The sequence below is a fragment of the Channa argus genome, chromosome 19 (assembly GCF_033026475.1).
Source record: "Channa argus isolate prfri chromosome 19, Channa argus male v1.0, whole genome shotgun sequence".
Classification (NCBI taxonomy): domain Eukaryota; kingdom Metazoa; phylum Chordata; class Actinopteri; order Anabantiformes; family Channidae; genus Channa; species Channa argus.
Genome location: NC_090215.1, coordinates 17066624 through 17083354, shown reverse-complemented (window position 1 = coordinate 17083354; position 16731 = coordinate 17066624). Strand labels below are relative to the sequence as shown.

The following is a 16731-nucleotide window of genomic DNA, read 5'->3' as shown; positions in this document are numbered from 1 at the left end:
GCAATATTTTCAATTGCTGTGTGGTTCATTGATTTTCCCTTCAAAACCACCAGCACTTTACATTTACACTTACAAATATCGGAACAGCTATTTTAAGGGTTGACAAAAAAATGTTCCAGCAGATTTCTCCTACGGGTTTAACCTGCAGAGGGTTGTGGACATGTTGAAAAGCTCTCCAGACTATCACAGAATGACAAACAGACACAGTCAAACAATTCACGATCATTTTCACACCTGTGGTTAATTGAGAGTCCAATCCACACAACTGATAGATTACTGGCCTGCCTGACTGAAAATGCCTAAAAATAGACACAAAATGATTAAATAATTCCTTTTAGACGCTTCTAAATCCGTCCATGTTTTGGGATTGCGGGGGGGACCTGAGCCCCCAAAGGAAAGCCACGATGGCACGGGGAAAACATGCAAACTCTGAGAGGTTTGAACATTAGAAGTCTTGAACCGAAACTTCCTGCTGTGACATGATGATGTTAACCAATGCTGAAATTTTGGGACAGATAGATATTAACAAGGTCTATTTTCCTGGGACTAGCGCCATCATCTGGACAGAAATATACAAATCAAAGGAGACTCCTGAAAACATCAAACCAACTAAACATCAGCACATTTTCATCAAAGCAGTGCTGAGCCTCACAGATGGCTCGGCAACATGGTTCTACACATTTTGTTTCCTTGTCATTTTAGGAGGAAATAATGTCTTTCAAGTGAGGCCGACGCCTGAATCAGTGAGTCTCCACCAGGTAATAATTCATTTAAAAATTGTCACCTAAGAACTTTACTGTCCCCTTAGGTGGGATGTGACAGTAATTTGTCTAGGTGAAAATTTTAAAATGAATTATTACCTGGTGGAGACTTCTTTTAGATGTGGGTGTCAGGAGATTGACAGTAAACAGAGCGTGACATAATTTATGCACCAAAAAAAACAAAAAAACTCACCCCATTCAGGCAAAATTAAATCAGCTGAAACTCTGACAAAAAAACACATTAAAGCCTCGTGTTTACTGTGATTGAAAGTGTTACTTGAAGAGGATTTCAGAGCTTGTTTTTACCTTAGTCACAGCGCCTGAAGAGCAAAAACGCCCTGATAGTTGGACTGTAATATTTTTTGCATTATGTGCAGATCTAATGGGTTTAAGGTAGGAATCAGAGGTGCCTTTGTGCATGGAGGCACTTTGATCCCGACCTAAACCTCCAAATCCATCTGTTTCACAGAGGAATGCTGCATTAACAAAATGCCATCACACATACAGACACACAGCAACAACCAGTCCACATACACAACTACAGTTCCCCCATTACAGCACATCCATCATCACATCATCCTGTAAACAGACAAATACACACAAAGCAGCTGAAGCTAAGTTTAGCTCACATCGGGTCACGATGGAATATTCAGCTGAGAGAGAGAGCTGAGATTGTGCTCCAACAATCATATGGGAGGAGTTGACATTGTGTGGGAAAGATTAAAAAACACTTTTTTTAATCGGTTAAATATAAAAAACAGAAGCTGTTTTTTCTTCTTTGAAAGTAGCCTGAGCTTTGAACCGATGTAACCCTTCCATAAAACACACACACACACATTAATCACGTTAATTTGAGCCAGCTTCTATTCAGAGACGATGATCCTAACTCACTACAAAATGTACTTTGCAGAGAATGCTGCAAGAGGGTGCAAGTGTTCGATAAAGTGTTCATGTTTGCATATTGAGTTTGTGCTTGTGCATCAGACGGACGGTAGCAAACCACACACCACACAGGAGCTCAGTGGTAATCAGACAATTGTAAACACGCTGGACAACTTGTAGCCTGATACTGAAAATATATTTAACTCCACCTCCTGCTCTCACCGCATAAAAATAATAACATGACATCCGTCTTCGATTTTGAAGCAGGTCGTAATAAGGTTAAATGCCGCTCTAAAGGGCGCAGCAAATTCGAATGCCCGACGCTATGAGCTCCTTTTGACACTTGTACATGTTTGACAGCTTGGCAAAAGCTCCCTGGGTTTAACATGTGCCTCGTGCAGAATCCGACGAGCTGTGTCTGTGTTTCTATCCCTATCGCCATGGCGATGAGGGTGCAGATAGGTGCCGTGGCAACCGTGCCCTGGAATCTTGGTCGCAGGCTCTGGCAGCTGTATTTACCAGAGAGTTTATCTGCAGGGATAGACACCAAAGCCAGGCTCCCTTTTGTCTTTTTCTGTTCGGTGTGTTTATCCGTGCATCTGTTGGCTCGGCAGGTTTGTGTGTATGCTGAGTGTATTTTAGTGATACTCCCTCCTGGACGCAGAAGAAAGGGCAGTGGACAAACACAAAGTCAACAGAGCTGGGATGTCCTAGATAAAGACAGGAGGCTATGGGACGGACCATGTCTAAGGGGCCAAAATGGGGGTGGTTAAACCGGACTCACAGTTGTCAACCTTCCTCTTATCATGTCACATGCCAACAACTGCAGACAGAGCAGGACAAAAACACAGATGGACCGAGCTTGATTAGGGACGTGCACTCTTCTCCTTTTTCCATTTGACGTTCCTGTCTTTGCCCGTCAATTTTTCTTCTTGCTTTTAACATTTTGTTGTCCTGCTCTTCTATGAAGGTCTGTTTGTCAAACATTCTTGCTTGCAGCTTCCTGACTTAGGGGTTCCGTTAACTTGCTCTTTCTAACTTCAGGCATCTTGCCTCATTTCCCTCCTCCTCCTTTGTCTCTTTTGCCTCATTTCTTTTTGCATGGAGAGCTATTCTGTTCTCTACAGTTCCTCCCACCGTACCGGACTTCTCTCCGGCTTCCAGCGCCTGCGCTCTGAGAGGAAGATGTGTGATGTTGTCCTCGAGGCCGGTGGTGTGTTTTTCCCATGTCATCGCGCCCTTTTGGCCAGCTCCAGTGAGTATTTTTGGGCTCTGTTTGGAGATACTACCACAGAGAGATTTGCAGGCTCCATTAGCCTCGTGGCGCTAACACCTGAGGGCTTAGATGCCATTCTGGACTTCCTGTATTCAGGCTGGCTCAGCGTATCACCCTCCACACTTCCTGTCATCCTGGAGGCAGGCAGGTACCTGCAGGTGGAGACCGCTGTATCGATATGCGAGCGCTTCATGACTGATGGGTTAAGCGTCAAAAACTGCTGTTGCTATGCTAACCTGGCTGAACACCACGCGCTCTCAGGTGCACTTGAAGCTGCCAATCAAACCATTGCTATGGAAGTGGGGACACTGCTACAGGAAAGCAGGGATGACCTTCTTGAGCTGAATCTCCAGTCGCTGATGGCTGTGCTGGATGCAGATGAGATACCTGGTGTGAAGGAGGTGGAGCTCATAAAGCTGGCTCTGGACTGGCTGGATGAGAATGGACCCCTCCCACTGCTGAAGTCAAACCTTCTGCTGAGTCACCTACGCTTCGGTTTAGTCTCTCCCTCTGATCTAACCAATTTTAGCCACAGAGCCATGGCTACACCCTTAATAAGAAGCCAGCTGACTCGAGCTCTGGAGTATCACAGGATGGGTTCAGCTCAGCCAGTCACACAGAGCAGGCAGTCGATGCTTAGAGCATCGCCCAATCGTGTGCTGCTTGTAGGGGGAGGGTCGAGCGTTAGTTGGCCAGACCTGCAGTTGTTGGCGTTTGATTATAAAAGGATGAGGTTTTCATCCTTGAATTCCAGTCTCCCACTGCGACTGAGAAGTCACTGCGTGTGCTCAGTTGGAGGTTTCCTCTTTGTGATTGGAGGTGAAGAAGTTAAAGAGGGATACGAGGATGGGAGGAAGTGTTTTACTGTCGCATCATCCAATCAGGTGTGGCGGTATGATCCTCGCTTTGACTGCTGGGAGCAGGTGGAGGCCATGCTGGAAAGGCGGGTGCATTTCACCTGCTGCGTGGCAGAGGATGTTATTTATGCCATCGGAGGACGACACACACGACCGGGCACCAACACGCACACCTCAGTGGCTTCTGTTGAGTTTTATGACATGTCCACGGGTGCATGGAGGAGAGGGGCAGCGATGCCTCGCCCTCTGTATGGACACGCTTCTGCTGTCCTTGACAAAACCATCTATGTGTCAGGTGGTCGCCCAGGAAACCAGGCCTGCATTCATGGCAGTAACCCACCTAACAACCAGGATGAAAACAGGGAGAGTAGCAGAGAAGTCCTGTCCTGGGACCCCAAAGGTAGAGTTTGGGAAAAAAGGGCACCCATGTCTATCGCCAGGTTCAGCCACCGCTTAGCAACAGTCCATAGCTACATCTATGCCCTGTTAGGAATGTACGAGCCTTTCTGTGATATTGAACGATACGACTCACGGTCAGACCACTGGACGCGCCTTAGACCCCTTCTCATTGGCTCTTTCAGCTACGGGATGGTGTCAATGACATCTGGGAACTTGCTGGTATTTGGAGGGAGAAGATGGAGGGACGGACAGGAGGAGATTGTTAAGAGTGTGCTGGAGTATGATACAAAGAAGGACCATTGGAGAGAGATCTGTCAGCTTCCCAGACCACTTACTGGAACCGAGTGCACACTGCTGCCCCTACCAGACTAAGTTGTGCACAGAAAGGTTTACAAAACCTATATGATATAATGAGTATATTGAGGATTTTGTTCAGTTTTAATCAGCAACCATACATTTAAGAAGAACATCAATAATTATTGATTATTCTAGCAAATGTTTGCTTTATTTTTATATTTTAATTAATCTGACACCTTTTTTTTATAAAGATAAACAAGCAGATATGATTGAATTTGAGGGTTTTAGGATAAAAACTGAAACTAAGGACAAAGATACTGGGCATTTGGGGAACGACGTGGAGTTGAAAAGACTTATTGGTAAGAACAGGTGAGGCTGAGCTAAGCTGGAGGGGAGGCTAAAGGAAAAGAAGCAATAACAAGAGATAACATGATGAAAATGGGGGGGAGGACATTGATGGAATAAACAGTAACGCTATGCTGTATTTTTTTTTTAATAGAAGTTATAGATAAAAGGTCCATGCATGTGACATTCCTGTTTATTTATTAGTGACAAGTAATTTAGGTTAGAAACAGAAGGAAACCAAACATAGCGAGTGAACTTTATCTGTCTTGTTTTCCCGTGTCACCGATTTCCATCTGCACTGACAGCCAAAGGGACAAAGCAGGTTAAAGCTGCAGAGTAGAAGCATCAGCAGGAAATCATATGCATGATTTGTGGATGATAGGCAACCCGCTGGACTTATGGACATTTGTGCTTGTATCTATTTCCATTTAATTCTGAATGCATACACTGCAGCCTGTGTTTATCCAATGCATCTCGTGGTTGAAGGCAAAATTAATTGGATACAGAATTGTTGCCGTCTTAATTATCCTCAATGAAAATATGCACAGTATGAAGAACTATGCTCTTTTTTTGCAGTGTCAGCAACATCGACTTGTATTTCAAAATATTTAAGTCAAGTTGTGCAGAACTTTGTTTGCCTATTATTGTCATCACCAACGTTGCTGAAATTGAATGCATTTTGTTTGCAGAGCTGTGCAATTAAACATTCCAATTGGGAATTATCATGATGTAAATAACATATATTATAAGTCTGATGGATTTAAGTATACAGAGAGTGATCAAAGCTGCAGGATAAGGTCATAAATTAAAGAAGAATATCTGCAAAATTCATTCATTCAGTTACCGATAAGTAGCCTAACAATAAATCTGCATTGCAAAATGAATATTATGCGTGTTTGTTTAATTTATCTTAATTTATTGCCAAGATGGTCTTGATGGTCCATTAACAGTTCAGGAGCTTCAAGTAGCCTATTCAGTGTACTGCAGTGTAAGAGCAAAATCAAAAACTGAACCTAAAAATAATCGAATGTTCTTTTGATTGACTAACAGTTTAATTGATTCGTCCGTTATGGCAGGGTGCAGAGCTAAGCTTCTAAACAGAGAATCCCTCCTCCGCTGACAGAGACGGTACAACAGCTGTTGCCAGTGCTCACGGTGATCTGTCGGCTGTGCATCCACAAATCGAAAACAAGCAAAACTTCGTCCAAATGACCAATCTTTATTGATTCACCCTCTACTTCCAACAGAACATCATGAAGAATGATCACGTAAATCAATACTGTTTAATTATAATTTATAGCTTTGACATTAAACAATCTTTACTCAGCAACTGTTTGTCCAAAAAAAAAAAAAAAAAAAAAAAAATCAGAGAACATTATCCAAGACACTTATGTTGCACTCTATAAAGAGAAATCTACTGTATCTAGAAATTTCAAACACAAAAACCGAAAAGTTATATTCTGTTTATCTACAACAAATACATGCTACTACAACCAACCACGGGCAGCAGCGTGGAAAGAGCATTCAAACTGAGTGTACTGCGTGTTTCTGTGTGCTTATTATTGGATGCTTGTGTGTTCCTTTGCTATCAGAGCACTGTGCAGTGTCTCTGAGCAAGTAAGTCATTTGGCAGCAGCGTACAAATAACAAACTAATATATTTTATTATATTAGATCCATATTTCAAATCCTACAGTATGCAAATATTTCCTCACATTCTCTATTTGGCATGCATGATACAGAGAGCAACTGGTCTCTGAGGAAAAGTCCACCTTCAGAAACTTTTACAACGTCAATTATAGTAATATCAGTGACTGTGCTTGGTGTTATTTGGTCATAAGGGACGTACACTTCCACTTTCTCTGCTTTTTGCTTTAATTGCTGTACAGATTTGTTGTATTTTTAGTCATTTGTTGTATTTTTTTTGGCTACCTGAACAACCTTCCATGAACATGACCACCTGTTGTTGAATTATATGTTTGTAGTTGTCTGGATGGCGTTTCAGCGCCATTATCAGCACATGAGCGATGAGCCTAAGGTTGCCCTTTAAAGCCGCTGAAAGTCGAAGGAAAAATGAAAAGTGGTCCAGAGGTTAATGAAAAAAAAACAAACAGTCCCCTTTGAAGATACTTCTTTTGTGCTTTAATGCAGAACGTGTGTGCACATCACTCCAGAAGCAGAAGTGGTTCACTTCAAGAACTGCGTGTTAACATTGTTAATTCTGGCATTTAATCGTATTTAGATTTTTAAAAAGGATTTGTTTCTGTCTAAGACATGAAATTATTATCTGCGTCTGAATTTCATAACTGGATGAGGAAAAGTACAGCTTATTAGAGTGGTTCACAAATACTGCCATCATGGATTTCACACAATTCCATTTCAAAAACCTATTTCACTATGAGCACTATAAGTCATGTTAATGCAGAAGAACAAGAAATACAAGAGATGGTTGTTTATTGGTCCTTGTGATAAATCATTGTGGCACAGAGAGAGATAGCCATGCGTTATGGAAGATTCGTCTTCCTTTTTGCAGTGGAGGGGGCACAAGTATGGATATGCAAACTGGTGTTTAGGGACCTTTCTAATTCCAATCATGGAGAATTGTGGGAGTGGAAATGAGGCCTGTGCAATCATTTCCAACACGACTGAGGTAATGTAAATCAGAACCGGGCAAAAAATAAATAAATGCAAATACATATTTCTCCCTCACGTGTACACATGTTTTTAGTCAGGAGTGTACACAGAGTTTCATGCATTTGGCTCCAGGGTGGAAAGGTGGGTGTGAAAGCACTGGACTTTCAAATAGGAGGCAGCCGTTTGCCTCCCACTTCAAACAGCAGATGTTTTTATTTTAGTATTTCATGACTTTTCTCGTCCTTATCCCTGATGTTTCTGGGCCTAAACTTAAGAAGAATGTAGCTGTGCGTTCAACTTATGGCCGAGCCGATGCACCCATAATTCATCCCACATCCCGCTACACTGGCTTGTCAAATCCAAAATGGCAGCATTTGCAACACAGTTCATGCAAGATGTAAAAACACAGCGGATAGAGTACAATTTGACGGTGGCCATAAAATACCTGTGGGGTTTGCTCTTGCAGGCATTGTAATCAAATTTCCCGATGCCGAAGAATCAGACATGTAGTAGGTTTACTGGCAAGTTTTCAGAGGATTTGCTTGCTGTTTCTGTGCCCAGCGGTCAAAATATACAAATAGGAGCAAAATCTCCAAAAGGTAAAAGCCAAAAAAAACTAAACAAAAAAGGTTGCAGTGACGAGCAGGCCGTCGTTTGTAATGTAAGATCTAAAAGTTGAAACCATGCCCATTAATGGCATTGCTGCTCTGCCCTGTTGTAGCCTATTTTATATCACAATGCAAATACAATCACGCTTATAATACTGTTTACTGTGCAAATGGGGCCATAAACTGCAAGAAACTAAGTCGGGACAAACAAAGTAATGAGTCAAATGAAGTGAGTGGTATACGTGGGAATATATTTTCAGTCAAAATAGCACAATCTGGCTTCCTGGATGCGAAACAAACTGTCACTAAGTGCGTGTAAACAGTGTTAAGGTGTTTCCTCGGGTGGACTTCCCCTGCAAATGTGTCCTATCGAGTGTGCATGCTTCAGGTCCAGCCCAGCACTGTATGTAATTCTACCAAACCAGCACAAAGAAAAAAGTCTCTAAAACTAGACAGAAACTGAGACTAGTTGATTTTATAAAAGACATGTGCTTATTGTTCTCTGCTGTAACACTCACTGTACAGAAAATATCATCATAGACATCAAGTATAAGGCTATGTTTGACACTGTGTGAGACACTGTGCAGTCAGTAAAAATGTGGCACAACAAGCAGGACGAATGGCAGCTGTTCTCCCACCCCCATCACCACCACCACCACCACCACCCATAAGAATATGATGAGAGTCCACGATGAGTATTGTTGCTTCTTTATATGGCGTTTTCATTGAGAGTACTTCAGGTATAGAGCACGATACTAGCATGTAATACTTAAGAGTCAGTACATCATCTGCCCCCGAGCCAGCTGGAGTGGCACAACCAATAAGCTCGTAGATTGATGTGACATGAGGGCGCCGGGGCGTCTCCTCACAAAACTGTCGTGTCGCACTTGTACACTACGGCTGCTGAAAGCGTATCGAGATGTGAATCCACTTGTCCCTACTTCCCTCCCTTGACACAATCCATCACTTTTTTTTTTTTTGCGCTGATGCAAAACCCTTGGCAACGCTGATGCAGAGCACTGAAACGTCCGGTGCAGTTTGTTCAACTCTTTCCAGATTAAGGAGATGAGCGCTCAAGCGTATAGAACGGTGTGCGCAGGTGTGTGAGTGCGCATTACAAGTCAGACATGAGTCTCGATGTAGGAGTGCGTGTGAGAGAGCGAGGGGGTCAGCGGCGGCCCCGGGTCGGATTCAGTGGCGGAGTTTGGCTCCTGAGAGAACAGCTCCTGATAGGCTCTTTTCCACTCCTGGAACTCAGCCGACGACAGCTGGGGATTGGCCAACAGCCTGTCAATCAGCGCTAGCTCCCCCTCCCTGTCCTATAGGGATGCAGAAACACAGGAGGGGCAGGTCACTTTTTAGTCCTTTCCACCACTGTCCTTTGAAACGCAGACACACGAAGAGCAAGACACACACTTAAGGGGATACACTGACTTTTGGGAGAGTTCGTTAACTTGCTCATTAAGCTGATAATTTGTTTTTTTTTATATAATATCAAACGTTAGACCGACATAGGATTAAAAAGAATGTATTGGTCTCTAATTGCTTTATTATAGATTATATTATATAAATATATTTATAAATTAGTTATAACCCATTAATAAGCTATGCTCTGGTTGCTAGTGGTTATTCTCTTCCAGCATTATGTATCTTAATGAAGAAGACCAAGCATCTGCTCCATATTTACAGTATTAACCACGCTTTACTAACAGTTCATTTACAACTCATGTGATGGGAAAATGTTAAAATCCTTTACATTTAATACCAAACATTTAATAAAAATGTCCTATATTATTTTAAGGTTATTGTCTGATTAAGTGTTTTTCTTTCCTCGTTATTTACTCTGTGTGTATCAATCAATGTAGTTATTTGCAGTAAATAAAGCTGCAATAACTGAATAATCTTAAATATCTAAAACATGAATTTATTAAAATTAAATCAGAATTGTAGCTTTATCGTAGATTTAAATCCTTTTATAAAGGATTTAAAAACCTATGTGAATCACAAAGTTTGGCGATTTGGAGGACTTTCAATAAAAAAAAATGTGTAAGTGTTAAGTTAACAACACTTACATTGTAAGTTCATTACAAATATTTAATGTTTAATGTGGTTACTTCAAAATCTTGTTTATACTGTATCCAGAGCACTTTGCCATATTCAACATCTTTTTATAGTGTTTGAAAACTTATGCATTTCCACCTCTTTTGTAGACTGTACCTTGTTTATTTGACTTAATACATAAAAAGATACAGAGGAAATATTCCAGTCTGTGCTGTTTCCACAGCAACCAATGCAGATGAGTTTTTGCTGCTTCAACACACAAATACAGCTGGATCACTTGTAACCAAGGGTCACATGAATGATATGGGTGTCTATTGTATGTTCACATTATTTAACAGAGGATGCCTTCATCCAAACTCCCCCAGAGACGTGGTGTATTCCTTTAAGAGACACCAGACAGAGAACAAACACGTAAGCTCCTCCACCCAACCTGTACCAGCAGACGAGGGCAGCCAAAGCCACGGAGCCTTGCAAAAAGTAAGAAATAAAATAAATACATTTTAATGCTTCCACACGCAAAAGCAACCAAACTCCCCACGACCAAACTATTCCTGCTCACATACAGCACACGGAGGAAGCAACAAAGATACAAAGTGGAGAGACAAAAACAACAGCCACAGCAAAAGAGCCATTCACATGGACCCAGCCCGGGTACATAACCACTGCTCATATAGCAGAAAGCCACAGATGGCTGCTCAACAGAGCTCGGTAAAACAGAACCAAACCAAACCAAACCAAACCAAACCAAGCCGGGGAGACAGACTAGGACAGATGACAGCAATAAAAGTAACAAGACAGAGCCATTGCAGTGTGTTTGTGTGTGTTTCTGTATGCTGCCTCTGTCAATGTTAAGTACTGTAACCCCAGAAAATGAGATCTTTTTTTTTCTTTTAGGAAGTAACACATATTCATGTAATATACCAGATCAACATGAACATGTTTATAATAGAGAAATGTGCATTATTTGTGAATTGCAGCAGAACAGTTTAAAGTTATAATCCTTAAGAAAGGGGCTACATGACATTTGTTAAATACCGTCAAGGGAGGTCAAATGAGTCAGGGTACGAGTTTCAAATTAAATACATATGTTTGTGTATATATATACACATACATACATATGGGGGTGTGGAATTAGGAAGAGGTGAGCTTAGCAGACCTCTGTAGCTTGTCTTCACTTCTGCTTGAAGCTAACAGCTCGATGCTTTATCCGAGCAGAGCAGAGCCGCGTTAACAACCAAGCTGTCGGTGAGCCAGTGGCATTGTTTTACCACTTTTAAGTGTCCTACTCTGTGCCCAATGCTTCCGTAAATCCAGAAAGTCTCTTTTTCTATGGATGAAAACAGACCAGGCTTTTCCTACTGCTTCTAGTTCAATTGAAAAAAAAAATGTTTAGTGGGCAAAACAAATGCTGACTTTTATTGTGAAGCTACCAAATGATGTCACCATAAGACATGATTATTTGTGCACTTGACAGCAGATCAATTTTAATTAATGCAGCGCCACAAACATTTGCACCGGATGCTCTTATTTGCATTTTTGCCAAAGTAGCTACTTAATAGTGTTTCCTGTAGAAATGATCCATACTGGGTGATAGTAAGTATCAGACAGGAATCTTTAAGATTATACATTTACCAAAACCCAAATATTACTAGAAAATGTATCCTTAAAATATATCAACAATGAACAATGTAATTCTTCATCCCTGCGAAGAACAGAGGACAAGTGAACACGTTCATGCATGTACAGAACGCTTGTGTGTGTTTCTGTGTGTATTTCTATACCGTATTCTTGTGTGTTCTCGTATGGTACATGTGTGGGTAAGAACCAGTCATAGACTTTGGGACTAACCTTCAACGTGGAGGTCAGTATGCGGAGGCGATGCAGACGGTCGTTGAGCTGAGGGTCGGCGGCCCTTCGGAGAAAGGACTGGCGGAACTCGGACTGACCTTTGGCCTCAGGTCCGCGACCTAAAGGACACACTCCACCCTGCTCGCAGGCACGAAACAGGTCCCCCAGGGACGCGCCTTCACTGCCACCTTCAACACAGTCAGACAGAAATAAAAAAAGCCTTTTGTTAACTGAGGCCCCCTTCACTCTTCTGTTCTGTTGTTTTCACCTGATTTTGATTCAAAAGTTAAAAGCTAAAAAGCTGTTACTGTATGTCTCTGGTCATCCACCGGAGGACAGCAGCACACACCTCTTCACTCCTACTCTACAGTATCATGAATTCTATCAGCTAAAGAAAGATTCCCGATGACGAAAATCCTATTAAGCATCTGGACTGTTTCCTTTTCTCTACTTGACAATTTTCACACTACTAATATTCTTCATTTTTCAAATCTGTGTCAACAATTACTTTTGTATTTAAAAAAAATAAATCATTACTTAAATATATGACCTAAATGGATAAATCAGTCTTGTTTACTATTTCAGTGTGATGCTTTTCTTCCTGTACAACACTAGACTCGCCTTGGCAACCAGTACACCATTGTGTCATTAGCCTCATTAGATCAGTGTGTAACTGCAGTATGCGTTACCCTTCTCAATCCTGACGAAGATTTAAATGGAAATGTGCCTGCCTGAGAGCGTTTTTTATTTCTGGAACATGTACTGACGTCAACGTCTACACTTTTTCTTTAAGTCTCTGGTGGCTGTCTTTCAGGGTGAGACACGTCTTTTGCTTTCACCTGATGTCCACCAGCCCACACAACACAGCACTGAATGTGATTTCTTGGTACTACTTCTTGTCTTGCGTGTGTTCAAGTGTTTCACATTACATGCGTGTTCCTAGCTAAACTCACCATTGTGTGAGTGCTGTTCCTCTTTTGTGGGGGGTGTGAGGAGTGTGTGTAGGTTGCTGTCTCGTGGAAGTGTGAAGCTGCGGGGTTTCCCTCCCTGGGTTGCCATAGGAATCAGCCTCTGCATCGCCATGGGCAACGGGACATTCCTCTGTGCAGGGAGAGTGTAAACAGCTCCAGCCATCATAGTCCCACCTCCCGGACCAGGCTCTGCAAAGACGGCGTCCTCTGTAACGTAATAAAACGGGGAAGTATTTTAGTGACTTGGATATGCAGTTGCATAAAACTGTCAGACTTGCAAGAAACAGAAAAAAGAAAAGTCATAAGCCAGGACCTCAATGCCCCAAAATGCTGTTCCCTGCACTGTTGCGACTTGATATAGTCTGCTGTTAGTCCATCTCTGCCTGGTTAATTTCAAACTACAGAACACGTTGTACAATGACTGCACAGGCTGAGTCATACTCCTCGTGATGAATAAACTGATCTCTATGTGTAATATTGGTGCAGTGCTCTTTTATTCTTATGCCACTAAAATCCCCCATTGACTGATATCCCACCCCCCCCCCCAAAAAAAAGTCCTGCAGCACAGTAAGTCTTACAAATTGGTTAGTGTGTGTAGGTGGCTGTTTTCTGAAAGTGAAGCCATGAAGCTTCTCGTCCCTCTTACCTAGTGGGCCAGTTTGTAGGTAGTGCAGACCGGCCTCAGTCAACGGTGTTTCAATGAGGTCCTGCCAAGAACGTCTCTGAGATGACGAAGAGCGACCAGGGGACCCTGTCTCACTGCTGCCCCCTGCAGGACTGGAGCGATACTACACAAAACAGTGACAGGAGCGGTGTTAACTGGCTTTTTTACTCACTTCACATGCTTACTCCCTTTTTTGTTTGTTTGGCTTTTGTTGTTCTTCACATTGTCACAAATAATGTGCCACATTTTTCCGCCTAACCGCCAGGTAAACACAGGCAAAACATAAATAGGAAAACATGTCCTATGATAACGTGCTAATTCCAACATGAAAGAAATTACAGCATGTGAAAGCTGCTGACTACAATTTGAATTAACCTTGTTACTTCTTGTCTACACTTACATACTTGAAATATAGATTAAACAAGCATAATGCAATGTTCTGATGTAGTATGATTAAGTGGCCATATGGTACACCACTGGCTGGGGGGGGCTGCTGTAACAAATGGCATTAAAATTATTTATAAAAGTTAATTTATGAACTTAAATGAACCATCTGCTTGCCTGGCATTTGCCTTCAAGTTTACCAACACGTGTACAATCTATTTGTCACTACTATACAGTTTTTAAATCTTTATAAACTGTTGAACACATCACACACCTCTACAGGATCACATCTGTACTGCACATCGCTGCTGTTACTGCCCCCCGGTTTTCTCCCACTGTGAGTGGAGCCTCCCCCTAGGGGGCCGGGGTGATACTGGGGCTCTGCAGCTGCCGCGGGGGGCTCGTTACACAGGAAATCCTCCTGGGAAGAGCGAGAACGAGACGTCTCCGTGGAAGACAGCCGCGTAGTCCGGCCCTCCAAGTAGGCACTCATCTGACGAAGGAAGGAAAAACGTGGCAGGTGTCAAGTGATTGCCTGGTTTTCATTCAACTGTAATGGCACAGTTCAGAAAAAGGATTTCATCCGGATGACTGCCACCGAGACAGGGCGGTAATTGAGTGTGAGCAAGTAAGAGACAAGAAGACAAAGAAAAAAAAGGTTTGGTCTGTTTAGACATTAGTGATAAAAGATCAAGTTTGAGTGACCTGGATCAGTTGAACCAGCTGTTGTTGTTTTTGCTTCATTTTAATCTAGGATAAGAAATACACACCCACAGACAAAGGCTCCTAATGTAGAGCAACTAGTTCCAGGGCCAATTATAGTAGCAATTAAAACAAATGGAGCCCCATCATTCCCCATAGGCTTAATTGTCAATATATTAAATTGTTAAAATGGACTGTGGAGTTACACTGAGCATGATTCTGGCATTCAACTATAGTATGCACATCATATGAGTGTGTACCACATTTGTGTGTGTGTGACTCACTGATGGAGGCCGTGGGTAAGTATCGTATGGAGGCGGGGGGCTGTCCTGTTTGGGGCTGGAGGTGGTGTCTTCCTCATGTTCACTCTCACTCCAGTAATCTGCAGGAAACCCACACACATATGGTCAAACACATTAAACAGTATCCGTCTTGTCGGACAAAGGGAAATATAAATTCTATACAAACCCACAAACAAAAAAAAAAAATAAAAATCAGAAGTGAGGAATATAACACAAACATTAAAAAAAATAATTAAATAAGGAGAAAATATGCAAAAAAAAAATACTGTGTCAGAACCACATTGCAAGTCCAATAGGTGTGATTTTGTTTGCTTGTTAAAGACACCATCCTGCAGCAACCATCTGCTAAAGTGCCCTTCAGCAAGTGCTGAGTGATCCCTCACCCTGCTCCTGGCGAATCCTCTCCCGCTCAGCGTAGCCCACAGCTGCCATGTTGAGGCGACTCAGCCATCTAACAGAAGGAGAGAGGGTCCAGAAGGAGGCCCAGACTCAGATTTATGAATTTATACTACAAAATAGACAAAATAATAAATACAAAAGTATTAACTGGTTGTACTAATACTTTAAGTATTAGCTTAAAGTATTAGTACAACCAGATTAGCTGCTTGTCCTTGTTAAAGTGTTTTAGCTAAGCTAATGCTCATCACTTTAACTGAGCTACTGAAGCCTACATAAACAGAATTGTGAGATATTTGTATTTAAATATTTTGTCATGTTTATACTTATAAATAAATGTTGTCCTTTCTATTCCATTACATTGATGTTACAGCTATTTTTACTTTGCAGATTTAAATTCTATCAGCACATAAAACATGACACATTTGTCTTTATTATACTGCACGACAATAATGAATTGATACAAAATAGCTTGGTACTTTTGTATTTTGTTGCTAATACAAAAATACTTTTACAACCCCAATTCAAAAGAAGTTGGGACAATGTGAGAGACCTAAATAAAAACCAAATGAAATTATTTGCAAATGTCATTGTCTGACACAGGATTCTAGCTGCTCAACAGTCCTGGGCCTTTGTTGCTGCATCTTTCTTTGCACCAAATGTTTTCTAATGGTGAAACACAGACTCTTCTCCAGCGAAGCCACGCTGTTGTGATGGATGCAGCATGTGGTTTATCATGGTCTTGCTGAAATATGCAAGGCCTTCCCTGACAGAGACGTTGTCTAGATGGGAGCATATGTTGTTCTAAAAGCTCTCATCTATGAACTTTTCAGCATTGATGGCATCTTTCCAGATGTGTAAGCTGCCCACACCATAGGCACTAATGCCCCCCAAGACCATCAGAGATGCAGGCTTTTGAACTGTCCGCTAATAATGAGCTGGATGGTCCCTCTCCTCTTTAGTCCACAGGACACAAGAATTTCACGTTTTAACTAATCTGACGATAGAACGGTTTTCCATTTTGCCTCAGACCATTTTAAATGAGCTCTGACCCGGAGAACACAGCGGCGTTTCTGGATTGTGTTAACATATGGCTTCTAGCATGAAACAGCTTTAACCATTTGTGGACTGCACAGTGAACTGTGTTCACAGACAGTGATTTCTGGAAGTCTTCTTGAGCCCATGCAGTGATGCCCACCGAGATTCCTCCCGATTCTCTGACTCTTTTGATGATATTATTTACTGTAGATGGTGGGATCTTCAAAGTCTTCGCAATTTCACATTGAAGAGTATTTTTCTAAAATTGTTCCTCAATTTTTTGGTGCAGTTTGTCACAGATCGGTGA

General features: G+C 41.9%; 2 protein-coding genes across 5 annotated transcripts in view; one reads left to right on the top strand and one right to left on the bottom strand.

The window, feature by feature from the left end:
- cnksr2a (connector enhancer of kinase suppressor of Ras 2a) overlaps nt 1-16731 on the bottom strand; it is a 67244-nt gene that overhangs the window by 8773 nt on the left and 41740 nt on the right. For 2 of the 3 annotated variants that reach the window (XM_067486129.1, XM_067486128.1), the window contains exons 18-24: nt 15374-15441; nt 14973-15070; nt 14261-14479; nt 13585-13726; nt 12921-13145; nt 11968-12155; nt 6144-9377 (exon numbers count right to left, since the gene is read on the bottom strand). In XM_067486129.1, the coding sequence (XP_067342230.1) occupies nt 9180-9377; nt 11968-12155; nt 12921-13145; nt 13585-13726; nt 14261-14479; nt 14973-15070; nt 15374-15441 (1138 nt within the window). In that variant the 3' untranslated portion in view covers nt 6144-9179. Of the gene's footprint in view, nt 1-6143; nt 9378-11967; nt 12156-12920; nt 13146-13584; nt 13727-14260; nt 14480-14972; nt 15071-15373; nt 15442-16731 lie in introns of those variants that run through there. The other variant, XM_067486130.1, reaches the window with a different exon arrangement.
- LOC137104647 (kelch-like protein 34) lies at nt 32-6077 on the top strand. 2 transcript variants are annotated; one of them, XM_067486132.1, is made up of 2 exons: nt 32-2613; nt 2751-6077. In XM_067486132.1, the coding sequence occupies exons 1-2, from the start codon at nt 2608-2610 to the stop codon at nt 4545-4547; spliced, it is 1803 nt and encodes a 600-aa protein (XP_067342233.1). In that variant the 5' UTR covers nt 32-2607; the 3' UTR covers nt 4548-6077. The 2 variants fall into 2 exon arrangements, with proteins under 2 accessions (XP_067342233.1, XP_067342232.1); XM_067486131.1 differs by having other exon boundaries at nt 32-6074.